The sequence below is a fragment of the Geotrypetes seraphini genome, chromosome 3 (genome assembly GCF_902459505.1).
Source record: "Geotrypetes seraphini chromosome 3, aGeoSer1.1, whole genome shotgun sequence".
NCBI lineage: Eukaryota > Metazoa > Chordata > Amphibia > Gymnophiona > Dermophiidae > Geotrypetes > Geotrypetes seraphini.
This window is the reverse complement of record NC_047086.1, coordinates 112931277-112952589: the sequence shown is the minus strand read 5'-3', so window position 1 is coordinate 112952589 and position 21313 is coordinate 112931277. Positions and strand designations below refer to the sequence as shown.

General features: G+C 40.6%; 1 protein-coding gene across 3 annotated transcripts in view; it reads right to left on the bottom strand.

The window, feature by feature from the left end:
- PLA2G7 (phospholipase A2 group VII) overlaps positions 1 to 21313 on the bottom strand; it is an 88240-nt gene that overhangs the window by 45206 nt on the left and 21721 nt on the right. For all 3 annotated transcript variants that reach the window (XM_033938892.1, XM_033938891.1, XM_033938893.1), the window contains 4 exons: positions 18495 to 18588; positions 12348 to 12416; positions 7798 to 7945; positions 2087 to 2200 (listed from right to left, as the gene is read on the bottom strand). In XM_033938892.1, coding sequence (XP_033794783.1) covers positions 2087 to 2200; positions 7798 to 7945; positions 12348 to 12416; positions 18495 to 18588 — 425 coding nt within the window. The remainder of the gene's footprint in view (positions 1 to 2086; positions 2201 to 7797; positions 7946 to 12347; positions 12417 to 18494; positions 18589 to 21313) is intronic.

Genomic DNA, 21313 nt, shown 5'->3' with positions numbered 1-21313 from the left:
CTTTTTTAATGTTCTTTGCCAGAGTTTCTTCCACTCGAAGTTTGGCCTCCCTAACTGCTGTTTTGACCGTTGCAGATCTGGTCTTATATTCTACTTTAGTTTCTCTTCTCTGCGTACATTTGTAGGAAAGAAATGCTTTTTTTCTTCTCCTTAATGAGGTGAGAGATCTCTTCAGTGAACCATTGGGGTTTGTTGTTTCTTTGTCGTTTATCTACTGATTTTATGTATCGATTAGTTGCTTCGTGTATGGATGATTTTAGGTACGACCACATAGTTTCCACATTGCCGGTCTCTGCTTGGTCCTGCAGCTTCTGATGAACGAAATCCCCCATGCGTGCGAAGTCGGTGCCCCGGAATTGGAGCACCTTTGTTTTTGTAATTGATTTAGGGGATCCTTTCCCAAGGTTGAACCATATCATGTTATGGTCGCTGGAGGCCAGCGTATCTCCTACCGAGACCTCTGAGACGCTTTCCCCGTTGGTGAGTACCAGGTCTAGGATCGCCTGGGCTCTAGTGGGTTCCGTTACCATCTGTCTGAGATGTACTCCTTTTATGGAGGTCAAAAGCCTCCTGCTGCTGCTGGTTGTTGCTGAAAATGTGTTCCAGTCTGCATCAGGTATGTTGAAGTCCCCTAGCAGTACAGTGTCGCCCCGTAGAGTTATATTCTCTATGTCTTCAATTAATTCTGCGTCTATGTCTTCCAGTTGTCTTGGAGGTCTGTATACCACTCCAAGGTACAGGCATTTTTTGCCACCTCTTGCCAGGTTTACCCAGAGGGATTCCCCGGTATACTTGACATCAGTGATCCTGGTGGTCTTGATGTCCTCTTTAATGTATAGTGCTACCCCTCCACCTAACTTGCCCTCTCTATCCTGACGAAGTAAATTGTACCCCGGTATAGCCATATCCCACCCATGTGCGTCCGTGAACCAAGTCTCGGATATTGCCACCACGTCCAGGTTGGCATCCCTTATTTCAGTTTCCAGTTCTAGAATTTTATTGCCTAAACTGTGTGCATTAACATACATGGCCCTCCACACTTTGTGTTTGCTGAGTCCCTGTAAGGCTATTCCTGACTGAGTCTGTGTGGCTCCTAGAGAACTGTTTGCATATTGGATCCTTACCTCGGAAACAGAGTGTCGACTCGTCCCATCAGGATAGTTCCTTTCCACACCAGTATTTGAGTAGGTCCCCTCCCCCAACTTACCTAGTTTAAAGCCCTGCGAAGCAGGCGGGCTAGTCGGTGTCCGAAGACGTTCTTACCTCTGCTGGTCAAATTACCGCCTGCTTAAAAGGAGGCGGTAGCGGCTAGCGTGCGATATTCCACGCGTTATGGCCCTAACACACCTTTGTAAAAGGAGCCCTTAATGCCGACTATGTATTCTTCCTCCCAAAATTAAAGCACTGCTACTAATCATTTCTATAGCGCTGCTAAACAGATGCAGCACTGTACATCTGTCAAAAGTTGTTTTACAGCAATAAAAAGCTTCACGATTTAAAAATAAGACCATCAAAGCAAGTACAGAAGTAGCTCAAAATGTGCTTCTGAAGTGCTGTAGCTAATTAGTTTATCATCATCCTGCTAGATGTTGTTATATTATTGTGTAAGATACTCAAACCCTGTCCTAGCACCATTTTGCAATACGCCCAGACTATTAGCCAAAGAACTGAGATGCCAAAGTTTTTCCAAAAACTAAAGACTTCAATGAATTAGATGGAAGAGCTTTTAGTTATGTTACAGGAATGGTGATTTTTTTTTCTCATCTGGGAAGACACAATACTTACGCTGGGTTTTACTAAACCACAGAAAGCTTCTTACTGCGGGTCAGCAAGGCAAATGCTCCAACGCTCATAGGAATAGAATGAGCATTTATCTCACTGGCCTTGATAAGAAGCTCTTCCTCAGTTTAGTAAAAGGAGCCCTTAGGTAGTAAACTTTATAATAATTTCTCTAACTCTGTGAATATGCCATAATAGTGTTTGAGAAATGTAGGTACTGGAAGAAAATAGTTTGATTTTTAAAATCAGCAACTCTGCAATCTTTTTAGAACGAGCTTTTAAGAGAGCAAAAATATTTTTTTCTCACCTTTAACATACTCCAATCAAAGGGTAAGGATAAGACATTGGTCACCTTTTTGCCATCATTAATATCAAGCATGAGATTCAAAGCTTTAATGCATTCTTCTGCTCTCTGATGAACCTAAAAGATGAATTGTGATTAATTCTGGGTAAAAGCAAACTACAAGTCTCTGAATTTTCCAAATGAATACCTTTACTGTACATGCTCATCCCCTCCTTATTCTGTTTATATGCTGACATAAGAACATAAGAAATGCCTCCGCTGGGTCAGACCTGAGGTCCATCGCGCCCAGCAGTCCGCTCACGTGGCGGCCCAACAGGTCCAGGACCTGTGCAGTAAATTTCTATCTATACCCCTCTATCCCCTTTTCCAGCAGGAATTTGTCCAATCCTTTCTTAAACCCCAGTACCGTACTCTGCCCTATAACGTCCTCTGGAATTGCATTCCAGGTGTCCACCACACGTTGTGTAAAGAAGAACTTCATAGCATTTGTTTTGAATTTGCTCCCTTTCAACTTTTCCGAATGCCCTCTTGTTTTTTTATTTTCTGAAAGTTTGAAGACATGGGCTCCAGGGCTTTCTGACATTCTGGACTTCAGTATATCTTAAATACCCATCTACATAAAATATATCAAACACACTACTAGATTCATTCTCACAAGTGTATTGGCTATAAACAAAAATAAATTTTCACTATGAGGGAAAAGCCTCAATCAATCATAATTGGCACTAAAATTGCATCCTTTTGAGTTCTATTTTTAAATTGATTTTTTATATGTGAAAAACAAACAGTCTCAAAATTCAATAGTGCATGCATCGTCTAGTGCAGGCCAACACATTAAATGCCCAGACATCCATAGCTTAGTAAAAGGGGGCCATAAAGGCAATGGAAATGTAGGCCAGGGTTTTCCAGGCCTACATTTTCAGTGCCTATCTATGTCGTAAATTGTACCTATGTAGGTGCTTTATGGTGGCTAACACCACTTCCAGCATTAAGTAACATAAAGCACCTATATAGGTGCTATTCTGGGGAGGAAAAAGGAAGGTAGAAGAGCTACTGCTGGACAGGAGGAGCAGGCAAGGGGTGGTGGTGGACAGCCGAGGAAAAAGACAGAAAGAAAGAAAGACACACACATCTATTCTAGCACCCATTAAAGTAAAAGGCTTAAAGACTAGTACTGGTGTAATAGATAGATTTCTGCCTCAGTGTTAGTACCCAATAGTGGGTGAAACAGACCGCATAGACGTACTGATAGGCAGGATATCAAATATATAATAAACTTGAAACTTGATTTGCCCAAATTCATATGGCGTCTCAGTGGGAAGTTACAGTGGGATCTGAACCCAAGCTTCCTTGCACTTTAGATTGCTGTTCCAACCAATTGGCCACTCCTAAGGTTATTTCTGTGGGGTTCACAGCATCAAATTCATACAAATATTCAAATATATAAATGTAGGTTTTATTCAAATCCTTTAGTGCATCCTCACACCCATTCCCCTTTCTCCACTGCATTGCTCTCAAAGATTATTTCTTCAACCACAAGAACTCAAAGAAGAACAAATTAACGATCCAAACACATAAGAAAAGTGCATTAAATATATATTATTTTCTAATGTGCAAATCTGAACAAACATGCTGCCAATTTTTGGGACTTCTGCTAAATAGAATTTGCTCTGAGCTAACACAAGAATTGGGAGGTGAGGGGGCTGTGATTACTGATTAAAGAAAAAAGATTTAGGGCCCAGTTAGAAGCATAGAAACATTATGGTAGATAAAGGCCAAATGGCCCATCTAGTAGGCCCATCCGCAGTAACCATTATTACATTACATTAGTGATTTCTATTCTGCCAATACCTTGCGGTTCAAAGAGATCCCAAGTGCCTATCCCAGGCTTTCTTGAATCCAGGTCTCTGTCTCCACCACCTCTTCCGGGAGACTGTTCCATACATCTACCACCCTTTCTGTATAAAAGTATTTCCTTAGATTACTCCGGAGCCTATCACCTCTTAACTTCATCCTATGCCCTCTCATTCCAGAGCTTCCTTTCAAAAGAAGAGATGCCACTCATGCTCATTTACGCCACGTAGGTATTTAAACATCTCTATCCCTTTCCTGCATTTCCTCTAAAGTAAACATATTTAGTCTGTCTCCATATGCCTTATGACAAAGACCATGCACCATTTTAGTAGCCTTCCTCTGGACTGATTCCATCCTTTTTATATATTTTTGAAGATGCGATCTCCAGAATTGTACACCATATTCTAAATGAGGTCTCACCAGAGTCTTATACAGGGGCATCAATACCTCCTTTTTCTTACTGGCCATACTTCTTCCTATGTACCTTCTAGCTTTCGCTGTCACCTTTTCAATTACACCCAAGCCCCGCTCTTCTGTTGTGCTTTTAAGTTCTTCACCCCTAAACTGAACCGTTCCTTCGGGTTTTTGCAGCCCAAATGCATGATCTTGCATTTCTTAGCATTAAATTTTAGCTTCCAAATTTCAGACCATTCTTCAAGCTTCACCAGGTCTTTCTTCATGTTGTTCACACCATGGTGTGTCTACTCTATTGCAGAATTTGATATCATCCACACAGAGGCAAATATTACCTGACAACCCTTCAGCAATATCATTTATAAAAATGTTAAAAAGAATAGGCCCACGAACAGAACCTTGAGGCACACCACTGGTAACATCCCTTTCCTCAGAGCGATCTCCATTTGATCACTACCCTCTGTTGCCTTCTACTAAACCAGTTCCTGACCCAGCCCGTCACTTTGGGACCTATCCCAAGGGCACTCAGTTTATTTATTAGATGTCTGTGTGGAACACTGTCCAAGGCTTTGCTAAAATCTAAATACACCACATCTAGCGCACATCCTCTATCAAGTTTTCAAGTTTCAAGTTTTTATTAGTGTTTGATGAATTGCTTATTTAATTTCCTAAGTGATGTACAATTTAAAAAAAAAAAAAAAAGGGTAGTGAATACAATAAAATTATTTCAGACTTACAGAATAAGACTAACATGAGTCGTGGGGATTAGGGGGGAAAAGTTACAATTCCTTGTTAGAGTTGAAAAACAATAGGGAAGTAAACGAGAGGGAGGGTGAAAAATTCAAAGATGTTAAAAGAAAAAAGAAAAAAAAGCTTAAGATTTCAGGTCAGTGAGCGAGCGATAGGCTGAATGCATCTTTAAAAAGATAGGTTTTTAGGATTTTTTTAAAGGATGAGAGATCTTTTTCATCTCTGATGTACTGTGGAATAGAATTCCACAGTTGAGTGGCCATAACCGAAAACATATCCTGTCTTCTGGTGCCTATAATTTTCAGGGATGGAACCGTTAGAAGGTTATGAGAAGTTGAGCGGAGAGACCGGGATGCGTTATAAGGAGTAAGCATTCTGGTTATGAATTGAGGTTCATTATAGATTATAGATTTAAAAACTAGAAGTAATATTTTAAAAGTGATGAGATGGCTTATAGGGAGCCAATGGGAATCAATCATCAAGGACATGATGTGGTCACCCAGTCAAAGAAATTGATCAGATTTGTCTGATAAGACTTACCTCTAGTGAATTCATGTTATCTCCAGTCCTGCAGTTTTTCACAATCCTCTTGTGATTTAACAATTCTATGTCAGATCTCTGAATATACAGTAGTTCTGGTTTATATTGTCTACTCAGTTTTACATTGCCCCTGTATTCTTTTAAATGAACTTATAAACTGCTTAGATTTTTTTTATTAGATTGGTGGTATATCAAATAAACTGAACTTGACAGCTCAGAGCAGGAACGTGGAGGGCTAAGGGCAAAACCAGTCAACCAAAAGTGACAGTTTCATTCTGAAGCACCCAGGCGTGCTTTAACCCATACACTTTGCCCTGGTTTCATAACAAGTGCAAAGTGCATGGGTGCACTTGTGCCTGCAGTGCCGCCAATATTTTTGTGGTGCTTTTTTAAAACAGCCATGGGTCTGCACCTGCAAGTACTCTCTGCAGTTTCAAAATTGCTCTAGATATAACTTGATAAAGATCAATGAGTTAGTGGTGAGCCTTGCACACACCTCTTCCTTCTACTTCTTATAATTACCACTCTTGTGCTCTAACATAACCCAGCCTGAGCATTTCCTTTGCTGTAGCAACATCCCCTGTAGGTTTTTACCATCTGTGCTTCTTATCTTCACTGCAAATAGGAAAACCTCATTGATGTAATGTAAAAGACATAGTTCCATCAGACCTTTCCCCTATATCTTGATATTTACATCTATAAAATATGCTTCAGTTGCTCTTGAATTACCCGTGGTCATTTTGAAGTAGCTGCCTCTTTTTTTCCATGTTTTATACTTAGATGTGATTGTTTCAGACTGAAAGCTTTTAGTGGGAGCGACAGAGCAGCCATCTGAAACAATGTGTACAGTGTTGCATCCATAGATCGTCTGACATTAAAAAAATGTATTAAATTAATAAATGTTGAGAAAGATCAGAAGGTTGTGAGCTCTTTGATCTGCCCTTCATTTGTCAAGCTGTACTCCCTGTGAATTACTATAATCAAAACTACATGATCCCCAAGAGATGTGTGGGTAGACACAGAGGATGGAATCAAAAGCAAAACTTTTGAAGTGTGAACGTTTGAAGTGTGAACAAGCAAAGAGTGGCACATACAACCCTAAACAAAAAGGTATAGAAGGATGTAACCTGCACAGAGTGGCATGTACAATCCTGAACAAAAGTAGAAAGCAGCAGGTATAACTCCAGCCACTTTACTGGGCAAATTAGATGGACCATATTGCTCTTTATTTGCTGTCATTCACTATGTAATTATGAATGGGAGAGATGAGCATGTTTAAACTGGATCTTCAATTTTTCTGAAAAACTGTAGGAAGAGTATCTGTCTAAAGGGTCCTATCTACTATTAATTATTTCTAGATCTCTACAGAGTCACAAAGGAGACGATCCCTGCTCGAATGAACTTACAATCTAAACCAGGGGTGTCCAACCTTTTGGCTTCCCTGGGCCGCATTGGCCGAAAAAAATGTTTCTGGGGCAGCACAAATGTGCAAACGCTGTAGCAAGACAGAGAAGGGAGCCAGCAAGACGGTAAACGCCTGGGGGCAGCAGAGGAAAACACTGCATCGCCCTCGACCGGGACTGCATAAAATACTTCACGGGGCCGCAGGTTGGACACCCCTGATCTAAACAATCAAGACAGATTTAATCATGTATTTTTAATGGGTATAACTAATGGGCAGACTGGATGGACCATTCAGGTCTTTATCTGCTGTCATTTACTATGTTATGTTAGACAAACAGGATGCCAGGGTAGGGGTTACAGTTAGAGGGGATGGTTAAACTGCTGGCTAGGGTGGTGAGCAGAGAGCAAAGGGGAGTAGGGTTATGAGTTGAAGGCTGTCTCAAAAAGGTGGGGTTTCAGCCTACTTTTGAACAAGGGAAGGACTTTACATTTAAATTTGTTATTCATGCTGACTCAATGAAAAACTAGAAGAGGGAAAATTATTTATTTATCCTGAGTGGCAGAAAGTGGCTTTATTATATATCTCATATTTCACCAACAACCAGTGAGGCTGCAGAATTGTTGTATATATCCCCATTATATTTCAACAGCATCCAGGAAGGCTGTAGCATGACTGTATATACCCCCCCCCCCTCATTTTACCAATACTCAGTGAGGCATAGCATTGCTGATGCTTTAGGTTCTTTCAGTACCTGTTTACTGCGGAGAGGAAATTCCTCTTCTCCTGGCTTTAGATTTCTATAGTAGATCCACACATCCTGCTGGAGACCTGAAGTTTGTTTCTCAGCATTAGAAACAGCTGTGTCTTGTAAATAATATGTTGCTGAAGCAGACTCATCTCTATAAAGAACAAAAAAGGAAAGTTATAACTGAGAGACCACTTAGTTTTTTCCCTTTTCCTCAGCCTGATGTTCTAACCATTAGGCTACCCCTAAATTCAAATCCCACCAAACACTCCTTGTGATTTTGGGCAAATCATGTAACCCTCCATCTTCCATTGGCATTATGCCTAGTTCGGGACTTTGGTCACATCTCCGGTCTTCAAGTAAATTGTGAGAAATCAGAAGTGTTGCCTTTGGCGGGGCCGGGCTGGGAGCGGTGGCATGACACCCTTTCTATACCACTGGTATGTACACCTATGAGATATCTGGGCATCTACCTACACACAGACCCTCGGGTCCTGTATGCCAGCAACATTTTAGCAAACATTGAGAAAATTAGAACCTTATGTGAGGCGCTGATTAAAATGATATTGCTACCAAAATTATTATACCCTCTTCAGATGGTGCCCTTATGGTTATTGAAAAGGGAAAAGGTCCAATCTATTTTTATTGCGTTTTTGTGGAGGCACTGGTCGATGCAGATTGGTTATCATAAGCTCATCTACCCAAAACGTGAGGGTGGGCTCGGGCTGCCTGATTTACGAGCGTATAATGTGGCTTGAGTTTTGCCGATGGGATGGATGCAGGGCCAGTGTGACCCCTATATTTTTTTGAACCTATTGCACTCTCCTTGTGGTTCCTTGGAAGCTTCGATTTCTGTGCCATGTGGCGGTGGTGGAGATGGACTCAAGGAAGAATCCCATTGGCATCTCCGTTCTTGCAACTCAGGGGTAACCTTCTTTGGGGGCAGATAAACTTAATGACTTGGTAGATGCAGAGATGGGTGCTTTTCCTGCCTTTTCCCATTTTCAGGAGGGGTGGGGAATTTCTGCTCATCAATTTTTTGCTTACCTGCAAGCGCGTCATTATTATGAGACTGTGCAATGGCAGCATGGCACCGAGTGGGGCTGTAGACTTGGGGACACCTATTTACTCAGGGTTCTGGCACCTGTGAACTCCTTCTTTATGGTATGGGGTGGTCCGCACACTAGTTCTAAAGGGGCTCTTATCTACCATTTGGGAACAATGGAACAGGGACCTCTCTGTACATTACATTCCCGAGGATATTCTGCACCTCTTTCATACCTTATATGAGTTTATTAAATCTGCAGCTTTACAGGAAATAAATTTTAAATTCCTGCACAGAGCCTATATCACTAAAGAGCGTGGTGCTCGTATGGGCTTATGGGAAGATGGGATATGTAGTAAATGCAAAATTGCCCAGGTATCCTTTTGCATTCCTTTGTGGAATGCTATACCCTGCAATTATGGAACTGCTCCTTTACCCAAATCCTACTGGTAGTACAACAGCCTTTGGAGTGGGATTATAAAACCTTGCTGCTGGGGGATCAGATCTTCTTGATGGAGCAGGGCCTCACTATGCCACAGTGGCATTTCATATATATGGCATTGCTAACTGTTAAGAAAACTATTTTACAATATTGGACACAGGATGAGGTCATACCTGTGGAGAGCTGTCTTCACCAGATGTCTGCTGTGCTTTGTTACTATAAATACTCCACAAAACCTGACATCTTAGCCTATACAGCCTTGTGGAAAGTGTACTTCCATTTTCCTCTGGTCTCTCAAGATGGGGGTGGGTGGGGGATGGGGGGGTGCATGACTGGGGGTTTGTTTGATTAGTGTGTGGGTACTGTGAGAGGTGGTATGTGTGTGTGCTGTTCTCCTTGGCAGTGATGTGCTGAGGAGACTAGGGGGTTTACTATAAGAAGGAAAAAATATGGGGTCTGGGAGAACGGGACATTTTATGCTTCTGCCAGCAGTGGCACTGATCAAACAGGCTATTTTAAGCTGGCTCACTGGGACCTTGTCTCTGTCATGTCCCACCCACAGGAAGATGCACTCTCATCTCAAGACATTGCGGATTATTTTTCCTCTAAACTTGAATTGATTCGTAATACTTTTCAACCAATCTCTTCCTTTCAACCATTAGACAACGACAATTCTCTATACATTTCTACTTCCAAATGCGCAAAATTTAAAATTCCGTCATTAAGTGATATTGAGTCTATTTTAAATAAAACAAACTTAAAAGGAACACGCGAAGAAATAATACCTCCATATTATCTTAAAAAATTCTTTTCTTGTTTAGGCCCTTTCATTCTAGCTTTAATACAACACAGTTTATCCACGGCCTCCCTTCCTCAAGAATGGAAAAAATCCATTACTTTTCCAATCTTGAAAGACTATAAAGTTTCTCCAGATGAAACTTCTAATTATCGTCCGATCGCAAATATTCCTTTCATAGCCAAACTTACAGAGAGACTAGTTTTTGAACAACTTTCAGATTTCATTGAAACAACCAATGTACTCCACCCTCATCAAACTGGTTTCCGTAAATATTATAGTACAGAATACACCTTGAATGGCCTAATTAACAATATTCACTATTTTTTAGACCATCACAAATCGGTTATCTTAATCTCCCTAGATTTAACAGCTGCTTTCGACACCATAGATCATAACCTTTTATTAGATCGTCTAAACTCTATTGGTGTCAAAGACCAAGTTTTAGAGTGGTTTTCCTCTTTTCTTACAAATCGATCCACTGTCATCAGCTTTAATAATAATATTTCCAAATGTTATTCTACAAATTATGGAATTCCACAAGGTTCAATACTTTCACCCCTCCTCTTCAATATATTTCTCTCTCCACTTTTAAACTTAGCACAGTCTTTAGGTTTTACCACTTTTGCTTATGCTGATGACATACAACTAATTCATCCATTAGATCCTGAAAATTTGGACCATATAACAAGTATAAATAATAAACTTCTTTCGATAAAAAACTGGCTTTTCTCAAATAAATTAGCTTTAAACCTTCAAAAAACGAAAACAATGTTATTTACTTGGAAAAATGATATTAAATTAATTACCCCAATTTCTATTAATAACGCCGCACTAGACCTGGTTACTACCATAAAAATTCTAGGCATTTTGATTGATGATAAACTTACATTCCATAACCACATTAGTAATACTGTTAAAACATGCTTTTACAAATTACGTCTCATTCGTTCGCTTTCTAAATTCCTTCAGCCTGAATCCTTAAATATCTTGGTTCATTCTTTGATAATCTCTAAATTGGACTACTGTAATTCCCTCTTCATTAATATTACACAAAAGGAAAAAAAAAGACTACAATTAATTCAGAATACAGCCGTCAAATTAATCTATAATGCAAGAAAATATGATCATGTGACTCCCCTTCTTATCAGATCTCATTGGTTACCGGTAACGCACCGTATTACGTTTAAACTTTTATTTTTAGTTTTTAAAGCCATCACTCTAAACGAGCCACAATTTATTAATAGATGGTTAATTCCGTATAACACGTCTCGTTCACTTCGCTCCTCTTCTTCCAATCTTTTGTCGGTCCCTTCATTGAAGGTGATTGGAACTAGACGTAACGACATGTTCTCTGTTATTGCCCCTCAGTCTTGGAATCTCTTACCGCAACACATTAGGGAATTAAAAGATTTATCCATTTTTAAAAAAACACTAAAAACGTTTCTTTTTAAAGATGCATATGATGTTTAATAGTTTGTTATGCTTTTTTATTCATTTATAAATTTATTTCCCCTTCCTATTTGTTTTTTCCTTTATTATTACTCTTCCTTTCCTATCCAATTATTGTAATTTCTTCCCTATTTATCCTCACAATTCAAGTATGTCTCGATACCCTAACTAACATTTTATTATACGTTTGTAATTAAGTATGTTTAATATTTAAGTAAATTTCAATTTATATTATCAATAACATTTAATCTGCATGTGTTTAGGTTTCAATCTGTATGTATTAAGGCTTTGTAAATCGCTTAGTGATTTAAAATAGGCGATTCATTAAGAATAAATAAACTTGAAACTTGATGAGACAGGATGCGCAAAGGGAAGGCCCAATAGGACTGGCCTGAAATAGCTCGTTTTGATTGGTGCTGCTGCTAGTGACTCAATGAAAGTGTGGAGGGCAGTGTGGGAGGGAGGATTGGGATAGAGGGAGAGTTGGAGGAAAGGGGATAAAGTGATGCTGGACTTGCAGGGATGGAGAGCAAGGAATATGATAGAAGAAGCATTTTGAACAGGTGGCCCCTAACACTGGACAGCCTTGGGCTTTTTACTGGGCTTGCTCCAAGGTAGCTACACCCTTGCTAGAAGGGCTATTAGAGCTGGAAAGCCTGATATTGAGCAGCAAAATACATGACAGGTGACATTTTTAAACTGTGAATCTTTTTAAAGTGTGGTTGTATTTTTCAAAGGCCTTATCTGCCATTTTAACTTACAATAATTAGTCTTTTTCAGTAAATCAGCTCCACAATACTCTGGAGATACAGAACACTTACCTGTGTTCAACAGCAGCAACTACAAATCCTTGAGATGCCAGTTCAATGCAAATAGCAGAATACAGGGTCCTAGGCAAAAAAAAAAAAAAAAAAAAGGATTAGAACAATATTTCTATCATCATATAAATACATTGAAAAACACTTACAAATGAGGTTCTACATAGTTTTGAAGGCAAAGAAAAGTCATCAGATGAAGCAGCAGCAGGTAAGAAGTCTGCTGATAGTCTTCCTGCCAAATGGAGAGCAGTGAAATAGGGGGGGGTTGGGGGATGGAGAAAATTCAGACCTCTGAGAGCAGCAGTGATTCTTGTTGATACCTTCAAGATCTCTCTATTTGCCAGCAGCTGACATTACGAGCTACTGAATTATACATTTGAGAAGGCCCCTCCTAAATAATTGGGTCCTAGGCATATGCCTCGTTTGTTCATGCCATTAATCCTACTTTGGACTCACTGTGGTCTAACGGAGTATTAAAGACATTTGAAAGATGGCTTCTAGGAAATGTGCAGCCTATTACACCATCACTAAGCACCTCGGAGATGCTACTAAATCAGGGGTGGGCATGGGCAACCTATGGCCTGCCACTGAATTTTTAATTTATGCAGCCCATCAGATCAAAAATGTAATTAACCAGAGATTTGGCCATTTTAAATACTGTATTTTGCAAATATTTTCAGAATAGCCACTCTAGCAGTTCATTTCCATGGTTTTATTTATCACAAAAGTCTAGGGAGCTTTGTCGTATCTGGACTATTACAATGGTCTTTATTGATTGCATAGCTTGTAATCTAGAGCAGTGTTCTTCAACCTTTTTACGCCTATGGACCAACGGAAATAAAATAATTATTTTGTGGACCGGCAAACTACTAGGATTGAAATTTTAAAAAAACCCTTTTCGCCCCGTCTCTGCGAGCTCAGTCCCCACAAACCATCTGATCCCATCTGCACAAGCCTCAGTTATGATTTTATATTGAATGTATTTTATTAAAGTATAAAAAGAAACAATATTCTGTACAATTGTCATTTTATAAATACAAATACAGAGCAAGGATCAACAAAACCCCTGTCTCCCCTCCCCTTCACATATATCCCCCCTCTACTATCAAGAAAACTGAATAAACCAAATTATTACAGAATGCTACACAGAAATATCATGCTAACAGAATACCGTACTCACACATGACAGGAATAGTGTTAGAGGAGTGCAACTAGGGCAACTGCCCCCTGGTCAGAGAGAGCCCTAAGCCTGCTGGAAGCTAAAGAAGCACTGCCTGGGCTTTGTAGTCCCCAGTTATGTCTAACACCAGCTCTAGCAAGATATATATTTCAAATCCGATATATTCTAATCACAAAATAGAAATAAAATTATTTTTTTCTACATTTTGTTGTCTCTGGTATCTGCTTTCATCTTCTTTTCACTCTCTTCCTTCTAGCGTCTGCCCCTTCCATCCACTGTCTGCCCTCTCCCCCTTCCATATGGTATCTGTCTTCTTTCTATGTCCATCTCCCCTTTCCATCCAGTCTGCGCCCCCTCTCTCCTTTTTACATGATTCATTCCAGCTTCACTGCTCTCTTCATTTTCTCTCCTATACCAGATCTAGCATCTTTGTCCCTCTCTGCTTATTTCTCTGCTGACCCCCTTTCCAGCATCAATCTCTCTACTTTCTCATTCCTGTCTTTCCTCTTTCCCTCATCTGATCTCTCCATTCCACCCTGACCCCTTCCCCTCCTCTAATCTCCCTGCCAGCTATTTCCTTCCTTTTTTCCTTTTCCCTTCCCAGTAATTCTCTTCCCTTCCCATCCTCCCATCCCAGCAGCATCTCGCTTTCTTCTTCTCTCCAGGTCCAGTAGGAGCTGTCCCTTTATTTTCTCTTGTCCAGCAGCTTCCCAGCCTCCTTTCCCTCCTCCCCTCCCAGCAGCACCTCTCCTTCCCCTCCCTCCAGGTCCAGTAGCAACTGTCCCTTTATTTTCCCTTGTCAGAAGCTTCCCAGCCTCTAACAGTGGCTTTCTTCCCTCCCAGCAGCACTTGGTACTTGCCAGTGCAGGATTTCACTGAGGCAGCCTTGGGTCCTTTGATGGGTCGTGCCGCCTCTAAGGAAAGATGAAGTTCCATCATCAGAGGCGAGCTGCAACTCAGCAAAAGCCCCAAGGCTACCGAAGTGAATCGCTATGCTGGCAAGTATCAAGAGGTGCTGGAAGGGGAGAAAGCCACTGTTGGAGGCTCCCCATGATCTCGCCAGCACGGACAGGCAGGAAATTGCAGCTCATTGATCTCACCGGCCCTGCACGGACCGGCAAGAATTTTCTGCAGACCGGCACCGGTCCACAGATTGGTGGTTGAAGAACACTGATCTAGAGGCCAACTATGTGATAACAAACTACTGCAGCAAAGTTGATATTTGGGATAAAAAGATTTGATCATGCTACTCCCTGTTTGACCAAATTGCATTGGTTTCAAGCTTGCTTGCTGTGCATATAAGATGTTTGCTGGGATTTGTCCAGAGTATTTAATCAGTTTGTTTTCTTTTCCTCTTTCCCCAACTTCTTCTCGAGCTGGAGATTCTAGGTTGCTATATTTCCCTCCATTTTTTAGAGTGAAATATAAAAAATGTTTGCAAGCAGTTCAGATTTGGTGTTCATTACCTATTGAATTAAGGACCATTCCCATTATTTATCTTTAAAAAAAAAAGTTATAAAGACTTATTTGAGAGATTATATTTTTGACTTGGCTTCTTTTGATTTCACTGTACTTTCAATATGGTTGTGAGATGTACACTCTTGTTAATCTGCTTTGAACCTAATAATTGGGAGTTGGTGGACTATAAGTATCATATCATATATATGAAATCTGACAATTAAGTTCATGAACTTGCCACTGTGTGCTTACATTGTAAACACTACAAATGGCTCGGTAAGGTTTCATAGCCTTGGTGTATCAGTGTCTCAGAGCTGTGCTCGTATCAGTGTGTGATGATGTCCTTGCTGAGTGGCATTCATTGTCGTTGCATGATTTTGTGTGCTGTCACAAGAATGTCAGAGCTTGAATTAGAGCAACAAACATTAAATTTCTTATTAAACTTAGCAAGAGTGGAAGTGAAATCAGGGACATGTTAGTCAAGTTTATGGGGATAATGCCATGAAGAAAATGGCAGTATATTTGTAAACCGTTCTGAGCTACTGGGAGGACGGGATAAAAATCCAAATAAATAAATAAATAAATAAAATAAATAAATATAAATTGATTAAATGTTTTTCTGAGGAGAGAGAAAATGTCACTGATGGAGAGGTCAGGGTGGCTAGCAACAAACAGAACTGATAAAAATACTGCAAAAATGTGTCGTATTGTGCATCAAAATCGTCAGCTGACTGCGAGAAGCATAACAGATCAAGTAAACATTGACAGAATTATAGTTAGGAAAATCTAAACTGAAAATCTTGGCATGAGAAAGGTGTGTGCAAAAATGGTTCTGAAGGAACACACCGATAAACAAAAGCAAAGGAGAGTCAAAGTTTGTTTTGGCCAGTCAGAGACTTTTTTAGGCTCCTTCCTATGGAAGTCCCCAATTGGCTCAGGTGCCTCTGGCCCTTCCCAAGGGAGATGCCCATGGCGTCTGAGCCAATCAGGGCCTTAGGCCCCTCCCCATGCATCACATGATGCACTGGAGCGGGGCCTAAGGCCCACCGGCGTAGCGACCAGAGAAGGAGCAGGAGGTATTTTTTGTACCATCTACTCCCAATAGAAAGGTACGGGCACTGGGGCGGGGAGGGGGCGCTGTGGTGGAAGAAGGGAGTGGGAATCCCTCATGCTGTTTTTGGCGGTTCTGGGGGGAGGGCCGTTGGCAGCGGTGGGGGATTTTTTCTTTTTAATGGGGCAGATATTTTGCGTGTGTAATACGCGCAACATATCTGCCATGGAAATTTTTTTTTAAAAAACACAAAAACAGGCAGACCTGTCAGTAACACAATTCTATAGCAATCTAGTTTTAGGACAGGTAAAACCCGATGCTAAATAGTGAAGCAATGTAAGTGAATCAATTGCTTGGCTATTTTGCATGGGGTTTTACTGATTTGCATTCATTGGGGAAATCCTGAAAACGCTCAGAAAATCAGAAAATGGGCAATCGAGGGGAAAAACACATGGTGGGCTACTGTGTGAATCGGGTTGGTTAGCAGCATTCATTGCTAAACCTGTGAAAACAGATTTAGGGATGATCGCTGACTTTAGTGAATCTAGGCCTTAGAATGAAAGTTTCCTTATTGCTTTATTGGTATCTAGAACCTAAACCCAGTTTTATTCCAGACATGAAACCTAGTGAGTGAAAGCTGCTGAATAAACATGCAGCAGCCTATGTGAACCCTTGAGAAAGCCAGTAATTCTGGCAAAACGGGTCCACTCGGGCTGAGATAAGTAAATTTTTTAAATATATTGAACAATAATTCAAAAGAATATAGTTTTAAGAGAAGACTCAGTAGAGAAGATTTTATAAAAAAATTTATATTAAAAGGAAGAAAGAATCATAATAAATTTAAAAGTAATAGAATAAAAAAGGAAGGGGAAGATTTTTCAGAATCAATTAATAAAACGTGGAACCTTGTCACCAAGCGGGTTTCTGATATCCTTTTCCTCCCCTCTTTTATACCTTATGTTTTAAACAGTGGGATCTTTTTGTTATTGTGTATATCAGTGCCCTTCAAATGCTACCCTGAAGTTCTGGATTTAAATTTTCTACCTAAAAGCCTGAATTTGGCTTTCAGCATCTCTTTTCTGCATCTTCTTTTGTTTTTGGCACCAAGATGTACCAAAAAAAATTGGCTTCTCTGGAGGTGATGAGCGAGATTTTCCACCTTCTACCAGGCAAGGCTACCAAGCAGCTATGTGCTCAATACTAGGAAGAAATTTCTAGAACTAAAATAACTTGTATATAAAAGTTTCTTCTGAAAGTATCCAGCAATACATTTTAACAGAATATACAGTATACATAAATAGGTAGCATTTCAACACAGTTATATTTTTAAATCTAAACTTGGTCGAAATGATTCATTACATTTTCCTATTTGAGTAGAAAGGATGCATACATCCAGACTATTAGCACCATTCTTAATACCGAAGTTGCTACATACGAGTAAAAGAAAGAATAGTGATGGAACAACAGAAATATGGAAGAAAAAACTGATATTATGTCTCATACAGCAAGCATATCCATTAAGGTCAAAATTTTATATATGGTGCCGGAAAAAAAAGAAATAAAAAAAAAGAAAGATTTTATATACCACTTATATTCTATTCAGGTACTCTTAAGTATTTCTCCCTATCTGTCCTGATGGGCTCACAATCTAACTATGGTATCTGGGGCAATGGAGTGTTATGTGACTTACACAGGGTCATAAGGAGCAGCACAGGGATTGAACCCACAACCTCAGGGAGCTAAGGCAGGGGTCCAAACCATTAGGCCACTCCTCCACTCCATCGGCGCACATAAAATTTCACGCTAAGTGCTATTCTATAAACGGTGTTCAGAGTTGGACACCATTTATAGAATAGTGTTTGGCGCCAAGATCAGCACCCAATTTAACATGCCAGGATTTACACAAAGTAAAACCTGGTACAAATTTTCATGCCTAAATTATGCGTGGATCTCCCTTATTTTATACAACTGTGTGTATGCCCCCAAACCACCATGTCCATCTCATGGCTGCACCCCTTTTTTGAATTCGCATATAAAAATTTACACCCAGATCTCCATGACTAAAAATTTACGTGCACATTTTAATGAAGGTCAGTTAGCACTAATAATTGATCATTAGTGCCCAATTATCGATATAATCTTGTTATTCAAATTACACATAGAAATTGGGGGAGGGAAGGTCCAAATTACCAAGCACAATTTTGAGCGTCATAGAATTAGGCCACGAGTGCCATCAAAGAAACTGAAGATTTCCAGGAATATTGCTAGGGCATCACTTAAATGAGTGAAGCTCTTAAGCACTCTCTAAACAAATTGGTGACAATTGGTGATGCTGACAATACTGAGGCTCTACTCAAACCCTGGAGACATGTAAAACGTACTCATTAATACAAACTAGTCCTATTTATTTTGAGCCCTCTTTGTAAATGATACAGAACCATCTGTTGAGAAGCCACTATACCTAAATGCGCCAAGTCCATGGGAAAATATAATTAAGGGATACGTTTCTCCCGATTTGAATGATGCATTCCACTTTGCAGGACACTTCACAGAACCTAGGAGACAAAATATCTATAAGTAGAATTCTGCTTAATTGATTATTACACCCCATTTGCAAACCAAAACCCATGTTATTCCAATTGTCCAAGGTTTAGCCGACATTGTTAAGTTGGTTCTAATAAATTCAATGTATGCAAGAGCGAATAGAAAGGGAATCCTAATGTCTCCTGGGACAATTTAGCTAAACAGTGCAATTTGATAGTGGAGATGGTTCATTTAGCATAATTAAAATAATGGCCTGTGCCTTTTATGAAGGTAATTCTATAACAGGGTAACTAGGATAAGAAGGTAAGCAGGTGCCTATTTAAAGCCTGTTCTATAAAGAAAAGAAATTGTCTACTTTTCTTTATAGAATGCCATTAATATAAGCATGTTTTCTGGCACTTGTGTTGGTAGTCACTTGCACCAGCTCTTTGGCTGCGTAAATGCCTGTGTCTCTACATGTCAGCCAGAATGCAAATAAATTATAGAATACTATAAAATTACTTGTGTATTTGCAATTCACCCATGCACATACCTCTGGCAAAAAACATGCCATCAAACCATAAGACAGGGGTAGGGAACTCCGATCTCGAGAGCCGTATTGCAGTCGGGTTTTCAGGATTTCCCCAATGAATATGCATGAGATCTATTTGCATGCACTGCTTTCAATGCATATTCATTGGGGAAATCCTGAAAACGGGACTGGAATACGGCTCTCGAGGACCGGAGTTCCCTACTCCTGCCATAAGGTATACTATTCCACTAGTCGGTATTCAATAAGAGGCCACTTATGGGGGTAAATGACTAGAATACCACCATTTATGTGTGCTGCCCTCAATTAGGTGGCTCCTTAGAGCAGTGGTTCCCAACCCTGTCCTGGAGGAACACCAGGCCAATTGGGTTTTCAGGCTAGCCCTAATGAATATGCATGAAGCAAATTTGCATGCCTATCACTTCCATCATATGCAAATCTCTCTCATGCATATTCATTAGGGCTAGCCTGAAAACCCGATTGGCCTGGTGTTCCTCCAGGACAGGGTTGGGAATCACTGCTCTAGGGTATACATATTCAGGGCTTCCAGTCTCTCCTCATACGTCTTCTGGCGCAAGCCTCCTATCATTTTCGTCGCCCTCCTCTGGACCGCCTCAAGTCTTCTTACGTCCTTCATCAGATACGGTCTCCAAAATTGAACACAATACTCCAAGTGGGGCCTTACCAATGACCTGTACAGGGGCATCAACACCTTCTTCCTTCTACTGACTACGCCTCTCTTTATACAGCCCAGCATCCTTCTGGCAGCAGCCACTGCCTTGTCACACTGTTTTTTCACCTTTAGATCTTCGGACACTATCACCCCAAGATCCCTCTCCCCATCCGTGCATATCAGCTTCTCTCCTCCCAGCATATACGGTTCCTTCCTATTATTAATCCCCAAATGCATTACTCTGCATTTCTTTGCATTGAATTTTAGTTGCCAGGCATTAGACCATTTCTCTAACTTTTGCAGATCCTTTTTCATATTTTCCACTCCCTCTTCGGTGTCTACTCTGTTACACATCTTGGTATCATCTGCAAAAAGGCATACTTTTCCTTCTAACCCTTCAGCAATGTCACTCACAAACATATTGAACAGGATTGGTCCCAGCACTAATCCCTGAGGGACTCCACTACTCACCTTTCCTTCCTTCGAGCGACTTCCATTAACCACCACCCTCTGGCGTCTGTCCGACAGCCAGTTTCTGACCCAGTTCACCACTTTGAGTCCTAACTTCAGCCCTTCAAGATTGTTCAACAGCCTCCTTTGAGGAACTGTATCAAAGGCTTTGCTGAAATCCAAGTAAATTACATCTAGCATATGTCCTCGATCCAGCTCTCTGGTCACCCAATCAAAAAATTCAATCAGGTTCATTTGGCATGATTTACCTTATGTAAAGCCATGCTGCCTCGGATCCTGTAACCCATTAGATTCAAGGAAGTACACTATCCTTTCTTTCAGCAAAACTTCCATTATTTTTCCAACAACTGAAGTGACGCTCACTGGCCTGTAGTTTCCTGCTTCATCCCTGTGACCACTTTTATGAATAGGGACCACATCCGCTCTCCTCCAATCCCCAGGAATCACTCCCGTCTCCAGAGATTTGTTGAACAAGTCTTTAATAGGACTCGCCAGAACCTCTCTGAGCTCCCTTAGTATCCTGGGATGGATCCCGTCTGGATACTACTAAGGGAGCTCAGGCATGTATATTTAGAAACCATTTTATAAAAACACATTCAAACAAACAGCAGTTATCACTAGTGAGTTTGTGTATGTAGAAGAGAATGACACGGTGAAAAAATTGGTCCCCGTCACCGCCCCGTCCCCGTCTCACCATCCTCTGCACCGCCCTGTCACCGCCATTCCCTTCACTGCCCCGTCACCGCCACTGCCACCCCATTCACCGCCCCGTCACCGCCACTGCAACCCCATTCACCGCCCCGTCACCGTCACCGCTGCATACATAAAAGCCTCAAACGGGTACGATTTTATATACTTTTCTTTATTTACGTATAAAGGAAACATTCTTTAAAACTTTAAAACTTAGTTAAATATTAGTTAATAACTATACAAAAACAAACACGACATGTACTTTTAATGCTTACAATGTTAGCCTACATGGTAAGTAGACGCGGCCGCTGTACCTAATTGCGGCAAAGATCTCCCTGCCGTGATTAGCATAGTGACCGCGGCTACGGCTGCA